Here is a 19,291-nt window from a genome sequence, read left to right on the forward strand (position 1 = left end):
AGTTAACAGGATTGGATAGGTATGCACAACTTGCTTGAGCATCACTTGCGTCAGTAGAAACCTCTGGATGCACCTCTGGCTCTTCATCTACTTCTGCCGTGCTGTTGGAATGACTGCTCATTCTTGACATAGCTGGTTTAAGAGCGTAAAGATCTTTCATTCCAGACTGGGACATGAAAAGAATCCTGCCCAGAGGTCATGTCTTTTCTTGGGAGGATCTTGCTGCACTTGATAGTCAGAAGGTGGCCTCCGTATCCTGGCCGCCAGTTATGGAATATCTGGGCAGTAGACCAGGCCATCTCTTCTTTAATGGAGTACAGATTACCCTTCTATAGTCGTGGCTATAGCCTGACTCAGCTTGACTTGTGTATGATGTGTCATAATCTGTTCAGTTTACAGATCTTGATTAAGATCTTGCCTCTTGCTGAGAAATTGGAGTTTTTGAGCTGTAAAATCTCTTGAGTTACAGATAGATTCTAGACATTGATCAATTGGTTTGGACACGGATAAGAAAGTTGTTTCTGAGAAAGCATTTATGTTAAGGGAACTTTGGGGGCTCTGAGATTTCTTTCAACCCTAGAGATAACCCTATCCCGACAGGCTTGGAGAAATATTGGTGGTCCCAAGACCAGAAAGGTACATGTGCTTCTTTGATAATAAAAGATGTGGGAAGGGCAACAAGATCCTGCCTCTCTGGGGGAGACGGCATCCTCTTGTGACACCGACTTGTCACCCATGTGTCTCGAGGAGTATGAACTCTTCTTGCATGCTTGACATCTTGGGTGCTGCAACCTGTGCACGGCCGGCCGGCAATAGGGAGGAAGGTCCATCTCCCACAATATGTTTCTAAAACTATCTACCTACAAGATCAATCTTCATTATTATACTCCCTTAAATTGTCAATCTGCTCTCAGCTTGTTTGCACTTGTGTATAAGATGATCTAAAAAAGTTCCAGTGTGAAATAACAAAATGCAAAAGTGATCAGATGTGATAAAATAATATTTGATGTTTACATCTGGGCACAAAGGTTGGAAAAGAGGTTTTTCCTCCTTGCGCATATGCAGTTGTATTTCCTACAAAGGATCGGGTTTTCCTCACAACTTTTAGACATGTTATAACGCGATTGACAGTCAAAACAGGTTATTCAAAGGAATTATACATATCCAAATTTTAATGTTTTTAATTTTGCCACATTGCTTTCAGTGTTCACCAGTGGAGTCGTTATCAGGCCAGAGCTTCCAGCACTAATTCTTGTTACTTGTTTTAGTGAGTGTATCACCCAGCTGCAGAGTGCCAGCCTGGCCTTGGTGTCATATTGTGTCTAGTTTTGTGTTGATCCTAGAGGTGTTTCATTGATGATGTTGCTGGTTCCACTCTGCACATTACAATTACATACATTCTCTCTGCACCAAACATGCACATTAGCAGAAACCGCACTGGCTTTTACAAAAATAATGACCTTAAATGCAAGGACAAACAAGATCATTACCTTCCTTTTTAGACATACTTGACTGCACAGGATATTGACCACATCTCAAATGGTCAGTGGGCAGAAAGAACAAACTGTCTTGGAAGCTAAATCCACTGGCTATCCAAGTCCATGCAGAGAGCTTAAACACTTTATGTGCCTCAGTGTTATCTTGTGTTAATCAACTGTTTCAAGTACTTACCATTGTGAATTAATGTGATACTGCTGTTGGCTGTTATCTCACTGTTCACGTGATAAATACACTAGATGTAACCAACTTAACAAACAAGAGTTTGGATTCAATTATTTCTGACATACCTTCTAGCATGTCCATAGTGAAATCCTTATTGCATAACAGCTTGAAATAAACTACATCAAGTACAAAGAAAATCCCTTCTTACATATGTCCTGGAAATGCAGAGAACGTCAGTGCCTGAATCCGCTGTTGACCATGTTAAGATCCGTCCATCTTGCTGTAAAGGCTTGCATTCTTCTAGCACAACTGATTAAGATGTAGGTCTGTGATGTATTTTGCACATACCTGCAAGTATACTTCAGTCTCTTGTCGGTCTTGGCACCAGATGCCCTCACACTGACAAATTTTCACTCATGTCTAAGGCTCTTATTGCCACTTCAAAAATTACAGGGACAAGTCAGCAGACGGAAAACACGACTGCAGTCAAGATTCATTTACCTGGTGGGGTCATTTTAAAAAAAAGAAATGGCCTGGTGGTTGGAAACAGCAATGACGTATAGTCCAATAAACCTGATGGCAGTTTGATGCTGCATGAATCTTGTTGAGAATGTCCAGATACTGCCCTATAAATCTCACCAGCCACTGTCAACACCTGCTTCAGCTTCCTCCTAAGCTGCACTAGTGAGTGTCTGGAGGAATACAACACCTGCAATAAGGGTCATAAAGACAAACCCACTGTTCATGATTTGAAAATGCTAAATTATTTCCCCAAGTCTACATGTCCAATGTAACTGACAGCCTGTTCTCCGACACCATCTACAGATGAACCTTGTGCTGCCTCCTCATGCTTGGGGTTTTCATGAAGATATAGAAAATACAGCCATGGAAAATATGCTGTACCTCTTGACTGGCCATAAAACCTTCACAGTAACAGAAACATAAATAATGTGTTTATACCTCTGTAGAGTATTGCCCTGTCTGTGGGTGATCACTCATGTTGCTGCAGATAAGATAAGAGAAGAGAGCAGCCTGCCTGCCCACCCGCCCTAAAACTGACCTATCTAGAGACTGCACAACAGTAAGAGTAACTGTAGCTATAAACATCTAGTGATGTCATCCTATTGTTTTTACAGGGCCTTTGTTTCATAGAATAACATCTCAGGAGGGACTTTCTCCAGAATAACCTCTGGCCCAGGGATATTCTCTGTCCCTTTCTAGATATTTATTTTGCATTTGAACACAATTTACATGAGGAAATGTTCAGAATGATGTAAAGTCAAACGACAAATGTCTTCTTAAAATTTCAGTGGATTGATCTTGCAACCTTCATATATGTAGCGTAGTGAGTGACTCACTAGTCTTCAGAGGCGCTGATAAACTACAATGCTCTAAAGTTTCTCTTTCAAGTACATGTGGGCCAGCAAGAGATATGTTACATCTGTCTCCCAGGGATTTCAGTGAAAGTGTTTGAAACTTAAAATTGTTCATATGTTGTTTCAGGTTTTTCTTTTGGTGTATAAGAAAGAAAAATCCCTTCCCCTCTGGTTTTTCTTCTACACTCAACCTGTGTTAGGATATCGTTTTACATTAAATTACGTTATGGTAACATTGTGATCAAATAACCATTAAAATATGGAACTCTTTGATTTTGGAGATCAAGAGTGTAAAGCAACGTTCCATGCCATGGCCCAGTTTCACCAAGTGATCTAATGTCCATGATGGTTCTAATGCTCATACTGGAAGATTGTCTTCCCACGGCTGTAGCAGTAGAACATAACGTTGCTTTATAGTGGTAGCCTCATGTGGGCATGTGCCAGTAAATTCAATGAAGGCTTGATCATTTGATATATCACATATATTTTGAACAAGTAACAAAACAGCTAACCATGTAAAGGATTGTAAATGAAAGAAGTGCATATTTGTATTTCAACTTGATCATGTAAGGAATGATTCAGAAGGATATCTTTTGATATAAGATATATCAACAGGCACTGATTAAAGTAGGACAGTTCCTCTGATGGTGAGATTCTCAGATTCCATGTTCCATCTTCTGATTTTTTAAAACTTAACAATAAATATCTATTTTCAGGCAAATAAACAGCAGCAGATAAACACTTTTTTTGCTTGTTTCAGATACTGAAAGAAGAATTTGATAATTATTACTCTGGAGTGAGTGCGTCAATCGACAACGAAGCCTACTTTGATCTGATGATGCGCTCAGCGTATAAACTTTAACAACCTATCGTGTTGTGGAGGGAAACCAGGGTGTGGACATTACCAAGTGGAGGCCCAAGTGTACAGACTTCATCTGTTGTGTATATTTGGATGAACTTATCGTGTCATACTGCAGCACTGTACATTCACTTTCTTACAGCAGCATCCTTGATGTTCAATGTGGATGTTTCATAAAAAGAAAACTCACTGGATCTCACATTGTTATACATATAACTTATTTAGTATGCGATGAAAGTTGGCTATCCTGATGTGTTTGTGATTGTTATACATTTCATGATGGTACAACTTTTAGTTTAAGTCTGTGTTTGGTTTAGACTTGTGAGGAACAGTCCTTGCCTGCCTTGGGCAGGACATTCATCACTTCCAATAGAATACTATGGCTGTTGTTTAATGCTGCAGGCAGCAATAGCCTAGCTATATCATGGCGTTCTGTAAATAATAAAGTCTGCACCAGTCAAACAAGTGGTGGACAGCATGAGCAAAGATCCAAGCTGTTTGTGTGTGACACACACTGTCACCATGGGGAATCCTAATTTTTGTAGGATCTCACAAACCATGGAGTCCTAGCATCAACAGGATGTAACTATGACACTGGCACAAGGGGCACTAACCCCTATGTACACAAAAAATGCTTAAGAACTTTTCAAAACCCAAAGTAATTCTGATGATAATTTTACAGTCCAAATCATGGCCCACCATTAATTATAGAGAATTACAAGTTTTCAACTAACACCCATGGCACCTTATAGGAGGGACGGTCAAATTTGTTTTACTGAAAGTTACAATCTGAGGGATTAAATTAGTGATTGAGGAAACCCCAGGGGAAGGGGGAAGCAAAGATATACTTGTTGGTTTCCAGAATGTATAATTTACACACATCTCTGTGTTATCTGTATGCTGTCTGTTATCCAGTGTGGAAAATGCCTGTACATATTCCTAATATACAACAATTAGCTGCTGCTTGTATTGAACCTGCTTCATCAAGGGTGTAGTGGTACACTGTCATCATTGTGCCTTGAATCTCATGTGGGACAGTACTTATTGCCCACTCCCTAAATGCACTTGCACAGATCTTTGTTGAAAAGCAGTGATTCATAAAGAGAACAGTTGCCAGTAACACAAATAAACGAGGTACCCCTTGGATGAAATATGCCAAGTGAGCCCACGGGATGCCCCATGACGGACCAGACAATCCAGTGATTGACATCACGAGCATCAATCTACACAACTGGGATATGATGACCTGCATCAACCAAGTCAGCGAGCCTGATTACCCGATCCCGTTAGTCGCCTCTTACGACAAGCATAGTCGTTTTTTACGACAAGCATGGGTTGCTGAAGACCATCACTAGATGTGGCTACCAGATACATGTAACTTCCTTCTTCTTAAATCATGGGCATCACTCAATGAAGTTTAATATGACTAAGTTTAGAAATTTTCTAAGGTGACGTATCACATCACCTATTATATTACATTTTATTAATCTGTATCAGGACATTGTTTTATATGTTATTTATAGCCATGTATTACTCAGTTACACCTGCATATCTGAAAACAATTACTGATACTCTTTAACTCCTAACTTTAACTCTCATGGAGGGAAGAGAGAGATGGCTATATAATCAATGAGAAACACCAAAATGTTATCAAAAAAGTTTAATTTGTACAGCAACACATCACTTAGTGGAAATATATCATCATGATATATCTAATGACATATAGTAGGAGAAGCAGATTATGGTTATGTCGTGTAATAAAAGTATTCAACACATTTGTGTAACTTTGTTATAATGAGGATGTCACTGTTATAGCATGTAATGTTTCCATGCCAGAACGTTCAGCATATCCTACAACACTGCATTTACTCCAGTAAAGAGAATGGAATCCCTTCATCAGTCTCACACCATGGGTTACAGCACAAACACTGACTGGTCAAGTCTAGTATTGTTTCTTAAGGACCAGTAAAATAAATAAATGCTGGTCTGGTATTACTTTGGGGACAAACAAAGTATTTTAAGTTTGTATGACTTTTGAAATCAGCGATAGATCGAGACTGAGCTCTAAGCACCACTGTCTCTAGTAGAGATCCAACAGGACCAGTAGATTTCTTTGGGTGCTGGTCCCTTAGAGCAATGAGAAACTTTGGTCAGTGTGAAGCACTGCCACAGATAAAGACATGCATATTTTACTTGAGAACAAAACCAGTGCCCCATTCATGCATGTAACATGTAAGTGAAAGAGACAATGCTTCCCAAAGCCATGTGACAAATGTTGTTTTATTACCTGTGGGACAGAATGACAACATTCAAAATCATGTTTAAAGGGATTTAACCAGATTTCAGAATGTTTAAATGACCAATTGCAAGGAACAAATACACAAAAAATCTTAATTTTTCTAAAATACATCTTTCACATGGCAAATGTTGGCCAAAAGAAGAGTAAAAGGCTCAAATGTCAGATACTATACCAACCCCACAAAATAAGGGAACTAACGACTTGAATGTCGCTATCGTTGAGGTGTACATTTATAATACTGTGGCGTTGCATCTGAACACAACATCTAATCCCAATGACATTTCACATCATGTGATGCACACAGAGTGAGTGAGTTGGGTTTAACGCCGCTTTTAACATTATTCCAGTTATATCGCGGCGTGTCAGCTTAATTTTGGAGGAAAGCCCAAAGTGATGCAGGTCTCAGACGTTTACCACTTCTGTGAAACCCATGAGCACAGGTATGTTGCTGACAAACCTAGAAACAAAATAAGGGGGAAACCGGGATTCGAACCCAAAATCATAGGTTTCTGGCGTGCCCAAGGGTCGCAACTCTGCACAGCTAATCGCGATGCCTTCAACGACTGGGCCGTCCGTGCCCCCTGATGCACATAGAGGCAAAAGTGTGAACAGACAAAATGGCGAATAATGGGTACGATGGAGGGGTCGTCAAACAGGTGGGGTTGCAAGGATACCTGGGCATGGCAGGCCTAAGATAAAGACACCCAAACAAGATCATGACATTACATTAATTGCATAATGCAATAGAATCAAATCTGCTCTTGTTATCAATAGAGAATTCTGTACAATAACAGAAAGGCGAATTTACACATATACTGTTAGAAGCACAGCCTGTAAGAAAGGCGTTCTGTGAAGGGTGTGACCCTAACAGTTTACCACAGGCAGCAAAGATTGGGGTGGGCTAAGCAACAACAGGGACAGGCTGTGTGCCACAGGTGATTTACCATGTTGACAGATGAATCAAACACAAAATGTTTTATTTTGTACATCAGCACAAGGTTTTGCCTCTTATTCACAGATGGCAGAAGATGTTGTTGGAGATGTACCAGTGAACAATTTTTAACCATAATTCGTATGGTGACAGTAGTGTCATGGTGTGGGGCACTATCACACATAACAGGCTAACTGACTTGGTTATTGTGAACAGACAACTTACAGGCCAGCAACTGCTTTACGAAATTTTGTGTCCTGTCGTTCCATTTGCTACAATATTATTATCGGCAGAAACTACCAGTATGAACTGCAAGATGACAATGCCAGACCACATCATGCCCAGCCCTGATTATCTCAAACAAGCAAGCACACTGACCTTGGACTGGCTGCTGTCCCCTGACATGTCCCCAATAGAGCATCTATATATATCTATATATCTAGGGATGTTCTCAGGTGGAGAGTGTACGCCAGAGAGACCCAGCACCTGCCAACGTGGCACAGCTTGGGGTAGCTCTTCAGGCAGCCAATACCAGTTGCATCACCCCTCACTTACCAAACATGGACTGCATGCATAGGCTCAGGTGTATGATTGTATACATTGGTTCATAGACGAGTTAAGCATTTACTCATGCAACATTCTGAAATCCTACATTGTACATGTGCATCCCTGTCAAATGTCAGCCTTTGAGAAGTCCCAACCTGTCCAATTTATAGATACAGAGAACATGGCTTCCACAGCATGTATGTACTGCTGCTAATACTGTACATGGCCGACTTTATACAGTAGTATACAGAGTGATAGATACACAGCTTTTCACAGATATACAGGTTATGTACAGTAAAACACCAAGTCTTTCTAGGAGGAACTGTCCTCAATCAGGTTCACGAAGGATAATTTAGCTTCCTCATTGCGCAGATTCTTCAGGCTGTAGGTATTTCCTGGAATAAAACGTTGACGTTACATGTAGCTGTTCCTGCAAAGACCATGATAAAATCAAGCGTTACAACTGAATAAATGGCAATCTGCTAGAAATTTCTTTGTCCCCTATATTCAGTAAAAATATGCAGTGTTGAAAATTAAGCATGAGAGGGGTACTAGTGACATGCTTCATGATAAAGAGTTTTGGGGTACCTAGACCATATGGGCAAACCTCAAGGGCCCCAAGACCCCCTAAATTTTAAACAATGATATGTCACAATTAAATAATTGGTGGGTGAGGTGAGATGGGTGTAACATCATGTTCAAGATTATTACACTTTTATAGCGACATGCCTGAATGTACTAGTCCGAAATAATGACGGTTTTATAGTGCTAGCCGACTGTCATACCGTGCTGCACTTCAAAAGGGACACAGTATTCTGATTCTGAGCAGACCAGTCCTTGTTTACAATCTATTTACTTAGACCATTCCGCTCTCCAGGTAGACACTCCATTAACTAGACCATGGAGGCAGTCTATTAAATGATGGAATTCACAATATATTACAAAGAACGAATGGCAATATGAAATCCCTTAGACGAATGATGGTGTGAGTTTTCTGCTTAATGTAAAGTTTTGTACTTCAACTAGCGCCAACATTATGTTGCTCCAAACTGATCTCACCTCGCGGGACGAAGAACTGGTCGCCTGCCTCCAGCACAGTACTGCCCCGGTGGATGGTCACAGACAGCTTGCCATGCACAATAGTGAAGATCTGAAGCAACAGTGAACAGCTCCTGCTTTGATATGCCACAATTTACAGAATCAATAAAGTACTCAAACACAAATCAGTGGAAAGTACAAGAAAAGGCAAACATTGAAAACACCATATTTTCTTTTCATGATTCTTGGAAAAATATATGGTAAAAAAAAAATATATTGGTGACATTGGTGCTATTATTGGTGTGAATATCAGTTCTGAGGTTCTCATGTGACATGTCTGGGGCTAGGTGAGCTGCCAAATGAGTGTTTACCAGTGTGTTGTCTCGTAGAACCTGTGTGGGCTTTTCCCCCAGTGGAGCAATGAGCAGATGCCCAACGGTGAAGGCCGGCTGCTGTATGGCATGGCAGATGATGAAGGGGTCTCCCTCACAGGGGGGGTCTCCATCTGGGCCCACATACAGGTAGCTGTCAACTGGAGCAACGCAATCTGGAAACAATACAACCCTCCTGTCAGAACATGACACAAAGATACTACTTCCAAGGACTGTATTGAGGGTCTTGGAACTTTGGTGATAAAAATCTAAATCATCTGAAATGCACATCTGAAGATGCACACAAGCTTATCATAAAGCATAAACATGTAGTTAAAAGTTAAAAACAGGGTAATAATCACTGTAAACACATGTAACAAAACCGCGAAAACAACTTATCATCAGTGGTGAAGACATGGGCAGCACAAATGAGAGTTTCAGATTTGAGAAGGCAAGGTGTCATGACACCATGCAGGAATCATCCATCAAAGACATTCCAAGGGATATCCAACACATATGATGCCAGTGTATGAAAATAATATACCTACAACATGCACAAGACGAGACAAGATCTGCAGAAAAAGGCATTTTAGTAAAAATGACAAACATTTTATAAATTCACTCGGACGTTGACCTTTTACATTGATGTCTCACAACCTTTCCCGATCACATCCCAAACTAAGGATGACATGTACCAAGATTCATTGCACTACAGAAGACCCTGCTTGAATTAGGTGATCAGTTTGTTTGAGGCTACAACGTGAGGATGACCTTGAGCACTGACATGACATCAATGTCTCAGTATTCTCCACTGACAGGGAAATAGACATGACTCACCTACAGGCTCCACTGACAGGGACATGATTCACCTACAGGCTCCACTGACAGGGACATGATTCACCTACAGGCTCCACTGACAGGGAAATGACTCACCCACAGGCTCCACTGACAGGGACATGATTCACCTACAGGCTCCACTGACAGGGACATGATTCACCTACAGGCTCCACTGACAGGGAAATGACTCACCCACAGGCTCCACTGACAGGGACATGACTCACCTACAGGCTCCACTGACAGGGACATGACTCACCCACAGGCTCCACTGACAGGGACATGATTCACCTACAGGCTCCACTGACAGGGACATGACTCACCTACAGGCTCCACTGACAGGGACATGATTCACCTACAGGCTCCCTCCACTGACAGGGACATGATTCACCCACAGGCTCCACTGACAGGGACATGATTCACCTACAGGCTCCACTGACAGGGACATGATTCACCTACAGGCTCCACTGACAGGGACATGATTCACCTACAGGCTCCCTCCACTGACAGGGACATGATTCACCTACAGGCTCCACTGACAGGGACATGACTCACCTACAGGCTCCACTGACAGGGACATGATTCACCTACAGGCTCCACTGACAGGGACATGATTCACCTACAGGCTCCACTGACAGGGACATGACTCACCTACAGGCTCCACTGACAGGGACATGACTCACCTACAGGCTCCACTGACAGGGACATGATTCACCTACAGGCTCCCTCCACTGACAGGGACATGATTCACCCACAGGCTCCACTGACAGGGACATGATTCACCTACAGGCTCCACTGACAGGGACATGACTCACCTACAGGCTCCCTCCACTGACAGGGACATGACTCACCCACAGGCTCCACTGACAGGGACATGACTCACCCACAGGCTCCACTGACAGGGACATGATTCACCTACAGGCTCCCTCCACTGACAGGGACATGACTCACCCACAGGCTCCACTGACAGGGACATGATTCACCTACAGGCTCCACTGACAGGGACATGATTCACCTACAGGCTCCACTGACAGGGACATGACTCACCTACAGGCTCCACTGACAGGGACATGACTCACCTACAGGCTCCACTGACAGGGACATGATTCACCTACAGGCTCCACTGACAGGGACATGATTCACCTACAGGCTCCACTGACAGGGACATGATTCACCTACAGGCTCCCTCCACTGACAGGGACATGATTCACCTACAGGCTCCACTGACAGGGACATGATTCACCTACAGGCTCCACTGACAGGGACATGATTCACCTACAGGCTCCACTGACAGGGACATGATTCACCTACAGGCTCCACTGACAGGGACATGATTCACCTACAGGCTCCACTGACAGGGACATGACTCACCTACAGGCTCCACTGACAGGGACATGACTCACCTACAGGCTCCACTGATAGGGACATGACTCACCTACAGGCTCCACTGACAGGGACATGATTCACCTACAGGCTCCACTGATAGGGACATGACTCACCTACAGGCTCCACTGACAGGGACATGATTCACCTACAGGCTCCACTGACAGGGACATGATTCACCTACAGGCTCCACTGACAGGGACATGATTCACCTACAGGCTCCACTGATAGGGACATGACTCACCTACAGGCTCCCTCCACTGACAGGGACATGACTCACCCACAGGCTCCACTGACAGGGACATGACTCACCTACAGGCTCCCTCCACTGACAGGGACATGACTCACCCACAGGCTCCACTGACAGGGACATGATTCACCTACAGGCTCCACTGACAGGGACATGATTCACCTACAGGCTCCACTGACAGGGACATGACTCACCTACAGGCTCCACTGACAGGGACATGATTCACCTACAGGCTCCACTGACAGGGACATGACTCACCTACAGGCTCCACTGACAGGGACATGACTCACCTACAGGCTCCACTGACAGGGACATGATTCACCTACAGGCTCCCTCCACTGACAGGGACATGATTCACCCACAGGCTCCACTGACAGGGACATGATTCACCTACAGGCTCCACTGACAGGGACATGATTCACCTACAGGCTCCACTGACAGGGACATGATTCACCTACAGGCTCCCTCCACTGACAGGGACATGATTCACCTACAGGCTCCACTGACAGGGACATGACTCACCTACAGGCTCCACTGACAGGGACATGATTCACCTACAGGCTCCACTGACAGGGACATGATTCACCTACAGGCTCCACTGACAGGGACATGACTCACCTACAGGCTCCACTGACAGGGACATGACTCACCTACAGGCTCCACTGACAGGGACATGATTCACCTACAGGCTCCCTCCACTGACAGGGACATGATTCACCCACAGGCTCCACTGACAGGGACATGATTCACCTACAGGCTCCACTGACAGGGACATGACTCACCTACAGGCTCCGTCCACTGACAGGGAAATGACTCACCCACAGGCTCCACTGACAGGGACATGACTCACCCACAGGCTCCACTGACAGGGACATGATTCACCTACAGGCTCCACTGACAGGGACATGATTCACCTACAGGCTCCACTGACAGGGACATGACTCACCTACAGGCTCCACTGACAGGGACATGATTCACCTACAGGCTCCACTGACAGGGACATGATTCACCTACAGGCTCCACTGACAGGGACATGACTCACCTACAGGCTCCACTGACAGGGACATGACTCACCTACAGGCTCCACTGACAGGGACATGACTCACCTACAGGCTCCCTCCACTGACAGGGACATGACTCACCTACAGGCTCCCTCCACTGACAGGGACATGATTCACCTACAGGCTCCACTGACAGGGACATGACTCACCTACAGGCTCCACTGACAGGGACATGATTCACCCACAGGCTCCACTGACAGGGACATGACTCACCTACAGGCTCCACTGACAGGGACATGATTCACCCACAGGCTCCACTGACAGGGACATGACTCACCTACAGGCTCCACTGACAGGGACATGATTCACCTACAGGCTCCACTGACAGGGACATGATTCACCTACAGGCTCCACTGACAGGGACATGATTCACCTACAGGCTCCACTGACAGGGACATGATTCACCTACAGGCTCCCTCCACTGACAGGGACATGACTCACCTACAGGCTCCACTGACAGGGACATGATTCACCCACAGGCTCCACTGACAGGGACATGACTCACCTACAGGCTCCACTGACAGGGACATGATTCACCTACAGGCTCCACTGACAGGGACATGATTCACCTACAGGCTCCACTGACAGGGACATGACTCACCTACAGGCTCCACTGACAGGGACATGACTCACCTACAGGCTCCACTGACAGGGACATGATTCACCTACAGGCTCCACTGACAGGGACATGATTCACCTACAGGCTCCACTGACAGGGACATGATTCACCTACAGGCTCCCTCCACTGACAGGGACATGATTCACCTACAGGCTCCACTGACAGGGACATGATTCACCTACAGGCTCCACTGACAGGGACATGATTCACCTACAGGCTCCACTGACAGGGACATGATTCACCTACAGGCTCCACTGACAGGGACATGATTCACCTACAGGCTCCACTGACAGGGACATGACTCACCTACAGGCTCCACTGACAGGGACATGACTCACCTACAGGCTCCACTGATAGGGACATGACTCACCTACAGGCTCCACTGACAGGGACATGATTCACCTACAGGCTCCACTGATAGGGACATGACTCACCTACAGGCTCCACTGACAGGGACATGATTCACCTACAGGCTCCACTGACAGGGACATGATTCACCTACAGGCTCCACTGACAGGGACATGATTCACCTACAGGCTCCACTGATAGGGACATGACTCACCTACAGGCTCCCTCCACTGACAGGGACATGATTCACCTACAGGCTCCACTGACAGGGACATGATTCACCCACAGGCTCCACTGACAGGGACATGATTCACCTACAGGCTCCACTGACAGGGACATGATTCACCTACAGGCTCCACTGATAGGGACATGACTCACCTACAGGCTCCACTGACAGGGACATGATTCACCTACAGGCTCCACTGACAGGGACATGACTCACCTACAGGCTCCCTCCACTGACAGGGACATGATTCACCTACAGGCTCCACTGACAGGGACATGATTCACCCACAGGCTCCACTGACAGGGACATGACTCACCTACAGGCTCCACTGACAGGGACATGACTCACCTACAGGCTCCACTGATAGGGACATGACTCACCTACAGGCTCCACTGATAGGGACATGACTCACCTACAGGCTCCCTCCACTGACAGGGAAATGACTCACCCACAGGCTCCACTGACAGGGACATGATTCACCTACAGGCTCCACTGACAGGGACATGATTCACCTACAGGCTCCACTGACAGGGACATGATTCACCCACAGGCTCCACTGACAGGGACATGATTCACCTACAGGCTCCACTGACAGGGACATGATTCACCTACAGGCTCCACTGACAGGGACATGATTCACCTACAGGCTCCACTGACAGGGACATGATTCACGTACAAGCTTCAATGACAGGAAAAGGGACATGACTCACCTACAAGTACCTCTTGTTGTGTCTCTGGGTTCATGATAGGGAAGTCAGTGCTGACCGTGTAGTCCTTGTCAGCAGAGAGATCAGTGTGTAGAGAAAGGTTTGCTTTGGCAAGTAATCTATTTCTTGATAATTTTGAACCTGTGAAAACAGAAATGTGTTATTAATAAAGCTACAAACTTTGTTAATTTACAAAATAAGATAAGAAGATACCATTACAGGTCATTGAGTATTAGAACGTGTGAATCAAATGCTCAAAAGCAAATACTGAACTCTCAATCTACGAGGGCTGGTCAAAAAGTTCTTCTAAGCCTGACTAACTATGGGCCATAACTAAGTGAACTAGTCAATGTAGTACATTGTTTAAGTAGTTCATTGCAAGTGTATATGGTCCGTTCAGTCTGTTTGTATATTAGTCACACCCAGTTGATTGTGATCAGGCTCCAAAAGGACACAAAAATTGAAAAGAATACCCAACTGTCATCAAGTTTTTGACTTTAGAGAAAAAATACACCCCAAGAAATTCATGACAACATGTCACAAATGTATGGGGATAAGTGTCCTAGCTATTCAACTGTTAACGTTGGGCAGTTATGGTTAAGGCTGGGAGAACAAGCCTTGATGATGACCCTTGGTCTGGACATCCCTCAACTTCCATCAATGAAGATGCAATAAAGGAGATAGAAAAAACTTATACTGTCAGATTGATGTATTACCAAGACGAGTCTAAGCTATTGAAACTATCCTTCATAAACATTTACAGATGAATAATATATCTGCTCATTGGGTGCCAAAGTTTCTAAATTCTGATCTTAAGAAAAAAAGAACTGACATTGCCTGAGAAAATTTAGAGCTAACTGAGGATGTCAAGAGGTTAGTAACGGGTGATGGAACATGGTTCTACCACTATGATCCCGAGTCAAAATGTTAATCCATGGAATATGGCACCATTCCACTTCTCTGGCACAAAAGAAATTCGTCTTCAAGATCAGTGAAGAAAATTGTGATCCTTGTTAATTACTTAGAAAGTCAAAAGACGATTACCAGTGTCTACTATGCTGATTTGCTTCATCGCCTGAGATATTCTATCAAAGAAAAGCAGCGAGGAATAATGAGTGCTGGAGTTCTACTTTTCATGACAATGCCTCTTCTCACACCTCTTGACTTGCAAAGTCTGCAGTGCAACAATGTGGGTTCAAAGGGCTTCCTCACCCTTCATTTTCCCCAGACCTGCCACCTAAGTGATTTCCACCTGTTTCCTATACTGAAAGAACACCTTCATGGAAAGCGCTATGATGACAAAGATGACCTCAAAGCTAGCCTTGAGTGGGTTTTTCAGAGTGGCTTCAGAAAACTTCTTCCTGACTGGAATTGAAAAGCTTCACTATCGATATGTTTGAAATACTGAAGTAAATATATGTGTGGCTATGAACCTGAACATGGTATGCATCATGTGTATCATGAACCTTAGGTTAAAAATGTGTCTATTATTATGCCCACTTTTAGTTTCCTTGCGCTTCATTCTGGCCCGACGCTTCTTTTGCTTTTCTGCCTCAGCAGCTAGGTATTCTGCTTCTTTTGAAGGCTGCACACCAGCAATGACAAAATTACCTGCAACATTCACAATATAATCCTCAGACTCAGCATCTTCCTTGAATGTCTTCCAAGTTCAAATTCAAGCTCTATTTTGAAAACATTATCTTCTAAATGTACAAAGACATCAAACATAGATCACAGGATGAGTAGTGGGTCAAAATACATCAGTGACCTCTATCACAAGTCAGAAAACTTTCAGATAGCTTAGCTAACAACAGTCCACATATTAACACTAAAATCCACAGAAATTGTTTCCAACAGACAGGTTAAGCTCATGGACTTGTATCCTTTGGGCTATGCTTAGGACCATACAAAAACTAAAATAATGCTTTTGAGGATATGTTAAAATGGGGTCTCACTGGATAAGGGTCATATGAAGGCCAAGGTCATAACAGGGTAAATTGAAGGCCAAGGTCATAACATGGTAATATGATGGCCAAGGTCATTACAGGGTAATATGACGGTCAAGGTCATTACAGGCAAAGTGATGGCTATGGTCGTAACAGGGTAATTTGACGGCCAAGGTCATAACAGGGTAATACTGAAGTAAACATTGTTACATTTATGAATGGACGTAAAATCAGAATTAATTACAATTTCAAAAGCAGTTTCATTCACTCAATGCAGCCTTTTTATACATCTATGATGAAACTACATCACAAGTTTGGCAAGGGCCAACAGCTCTTAATCTACCATTGTATCGTTTAAGTTTGATAAATAACAGTCAGAGCAAATGTAGCACTGAATGAAGACAGCCCACCTGACTTTCTTCGTTCGTAGATAACCTGTTCATTCTTAAACCACTCTATTGGCCTGAGTCGGACTCGGTTGGACCTTCTAACACCTTCAGGACCAGGGCGAGGATAGACTGAAAAGTGACACACATCTGTCGGTATGGAATCATAAACAATATATTACAGGATATAAAAACAGCAACAACTTGCAGTTGATCACTTGTCCATTACGTGCCAAATGTGCATAAAAAATTAACTTGGCATCCTGGGGCTTATAAAGCACCCAGTGACTCTTGTCCCCAGTAACAGCTGGAATGCGCTTGTCTGATAGACATAAGTAAGAAAAAATAATCATTATTATACTCAAAAATGTATAAAATCAGTACCATTATAGCCACAGACCAGTCACAACAACCAAACACTGGTTGATGGGAGAAATATACTCCGCCATAGTGAAGGATATTGACCTGACTTTCGTATTGCAATTTATTGCAACAATTCATGTATTGCAATACGTATCACAATATTGTACATGCACTCTTTGTTGAGTTATCATTTATTGTCTGATCACGTTTTCCTTTTTAAATCCAAAATGGATCCAATCATCAGATTTTCCCCGTTCAAAGTCATCTACCATTTTATTAGATGTTGCTGTGGTCACAATGTATGCATAATAGACACATTATATTCAGGAATCAGTTGCTAATTTAAAAAAACGCAAGATACTGGTATTTTCCAAATATATTGTGAAACATTTTCATTAGTATTTCAAATTGTGGTAGACTGGTTATACTGCACACCTCTACTCCATTATATCTTAATTTATCAGAATAAAGTCCAATGTGTGCATGTGGAGGTCTGCATTGGTATAGTCCTCTTGTTGCAGCCTCACCAGCGTGATGGTGCGCATGTACTCACTGATCTTAGATATGGGTGGTGCTGTGATGGGATCAGGTGTTGCAGTGTTGGTCATTTCAAAAATATGGACAGGAGAGCCAGTGACATCACTCCAGTCTGGCGCTGAGATTTGGCAATTTGGTGTATGACCTATCATAAGTTCATGGTCTGACCCGGTAGAATCTGTAAAGAAAGGCACAAGATCTATTAGAACAAGTGTTAGAGACCAGGGTGCCGTTGTACAAAGTGATCTTAGCGCTAAGGTGATCTTAACTCCCATTCCTTAACATAGACTTACAAAAGTCGTAGTGCTAAGGACGTTTTGTGCAACGGCACCAAGAGCATTAGGCACCGGGCTACCCTTAATTCAGTTACATAAAATAGGTGAGGATATGCTAAACATGCTCATAGTATTTCAGTATTAAAACACCTCAATATTTGCTCATTTTCCAAACGTATTTGATAACTGACCTTTTGCTTGTTGGTGACCATGATTTCATAAACATGTCAAGTGGAGACATCATCCTTCTCAAGTATGACTAGTTTGGTAACTAACTGGTTATAATAATAATCCTAGTCCAATCTAGATATTTTATATATTTGTATACTTATCTTTCATTACCCATTTATGCATTTATGGCTTACTTTTGACAGAAACGAAGCTGTGATGGGTCCAGCTGATGAGAAAAAACTTGCTCCAACCACAGAAGTAGGGACCCAGGTACGTTCTGCCTTGTGATACTGAAAGTGGTCACATGACAGAATCTTCATATTACTGCTGGTAACACAAAATATGTCTGAATATATCGTAGGGAGGCAAGTCTGTGAGGGGTGGGCCCTTAGACTTAGTAATGCAGGAAAATATACAAAATATCTAGAATTTACTAGATTTTTTAACTTATCCTGCATTACTCTTTAATGCATCTGTATCCAACAGTATGGAGGTGGGGATACCTTACGATGTGTACTCAGAGAACACTCCCACAACAATGGAGCTGTACAGTGCATCTCTTCCCGCATATCAGTAACTTATCAACCAATCCTGTGTGCGGAAAGGTAACGAGAGTATGATGAAACAAACAGTAATAAACAATAGTGTGCACTAGGGTCTAGAATCTGGATTACCAAGCCACTGCTGGGTAGCAGAATAACGCGAGTAATGAGCACTTCGCGAGTCGGGTAAAGCCGGTCCTCGACAGGAGTAGTTCTCTTATGACGTCATGGATTGTTAACGTGTTGGGCTATGACCAGAGGGCCCAAACTGCAACTTCCTCAACATCTTCTAAGGCCATGTCCCTCAGGCAGTGGCTGGCAAACAATGAGTCCACCCGGATCTCATGAGGGTTGTTTCTCTTGGTGGATTGAGGTACGCAATCTTGTATGCCTGAAGGATGATGGCATGCAACCATAAGTATTGCGGCTGACTTCGGTCCTCCTAGGGGTAGTCAAGTGAGTTTGAACTGAGGATAGGAGAACAGCTCCTGGAAAGTTGCTTGGACCATGGCACCTTGGAGGGTTGCCTGGACCAAACCAAATCCTGTGACGTAATCTGTG

The 19,291-nt window shown here is 43.6% G+C and overlaps 2 protein-coding genes across 3 annotated transcripts in view; one reads left to right on the forward strand and one right to left on the reverse strand.

Annotated features, from left to right (window-relative positions):
• LOC139478291 (calcyphosin-like protein) overlaps nucleotides 1-5,075 on the forward strand; it is a 35,233-nt gene extending 30,158 nt beyond the window's left edge. The window contains exon 5 of the mRNA XM_071260705.1: nucleotides 3,799-5,075. Within this exon, the coding sequence (XP_071116806.1) occupies nucleotides 3,799-3,900 (102 nt within the window). The 3' untranslated portion in view covers nucleotides 3,901-5,075. The remainder of the gene's footprint in view (nucleotides 1-3,798) is intronic.
• A 497-nt stretch (nucleotides 5,076-5,572) lies between these two features.
• Nucleotides 5,573-19,291, reverse strand: part of LOC139478290 (serine-rich adhesin for platelets-like) — a 67,740-nt gene continuing 54,021 nt past the window's right edge. For both annotated transcript variants that reach the window (XM_071260703.1, XM_071260702.1), the window contains exons 18-24: nucleotides 17,759-17,920; nucleotides 16,867-16,974; nucleotides 16,011-16,121; nucleotides 14,514-14,651; nucleotides 9,083-9,258; nucleotides 8,733-8,823; nucleotides 5,573-8,068 (exon numbers count right to left, since the gene is read on the reverse strand). In XM_071260703.1, coding sequence (XP_071116804.1) covers nucleotides 7,986-8,068; nucleotides 8,733-8,823; nucleotides 9,083-9,258; nucleotides 14,514-14,651; nucleotides 16,011-16,121; nucleotides 16,867-16,974; nucleotides 17,759-17,920 — 869 coding nt within the window. In that variant the 3' untranslated portion in view covers nucleotides 5,573-7,985. The remainder of the gene's footprint in view (nucleotides 8,069-8,732; nucleotides 8,824-9,082; nucleotides 9,259-14,513; nucleotides 14,652-16,010; nucleotides 16,122-16,866; nucleotides 16,975-17,758; nucleotides 17,921-19,291) is intronic.

Source organism: Haliotis cracherodii, unplaced genomic scaffold (assembly GCF_022045235.1).
Source record: "Haliotis cracherodii isolate W230 unplaced genomic scaffold, xgHalCrac1.p SCAF_4, whole genome shotgun sequence".
Taxonomy (NCBI): domain Eukaryota; kingdom Metazoa; phylum Mollusca; class Gastropoda; order Lepetellida; family Haliotidae; genus Haliotis; species Haliotis cracherodii.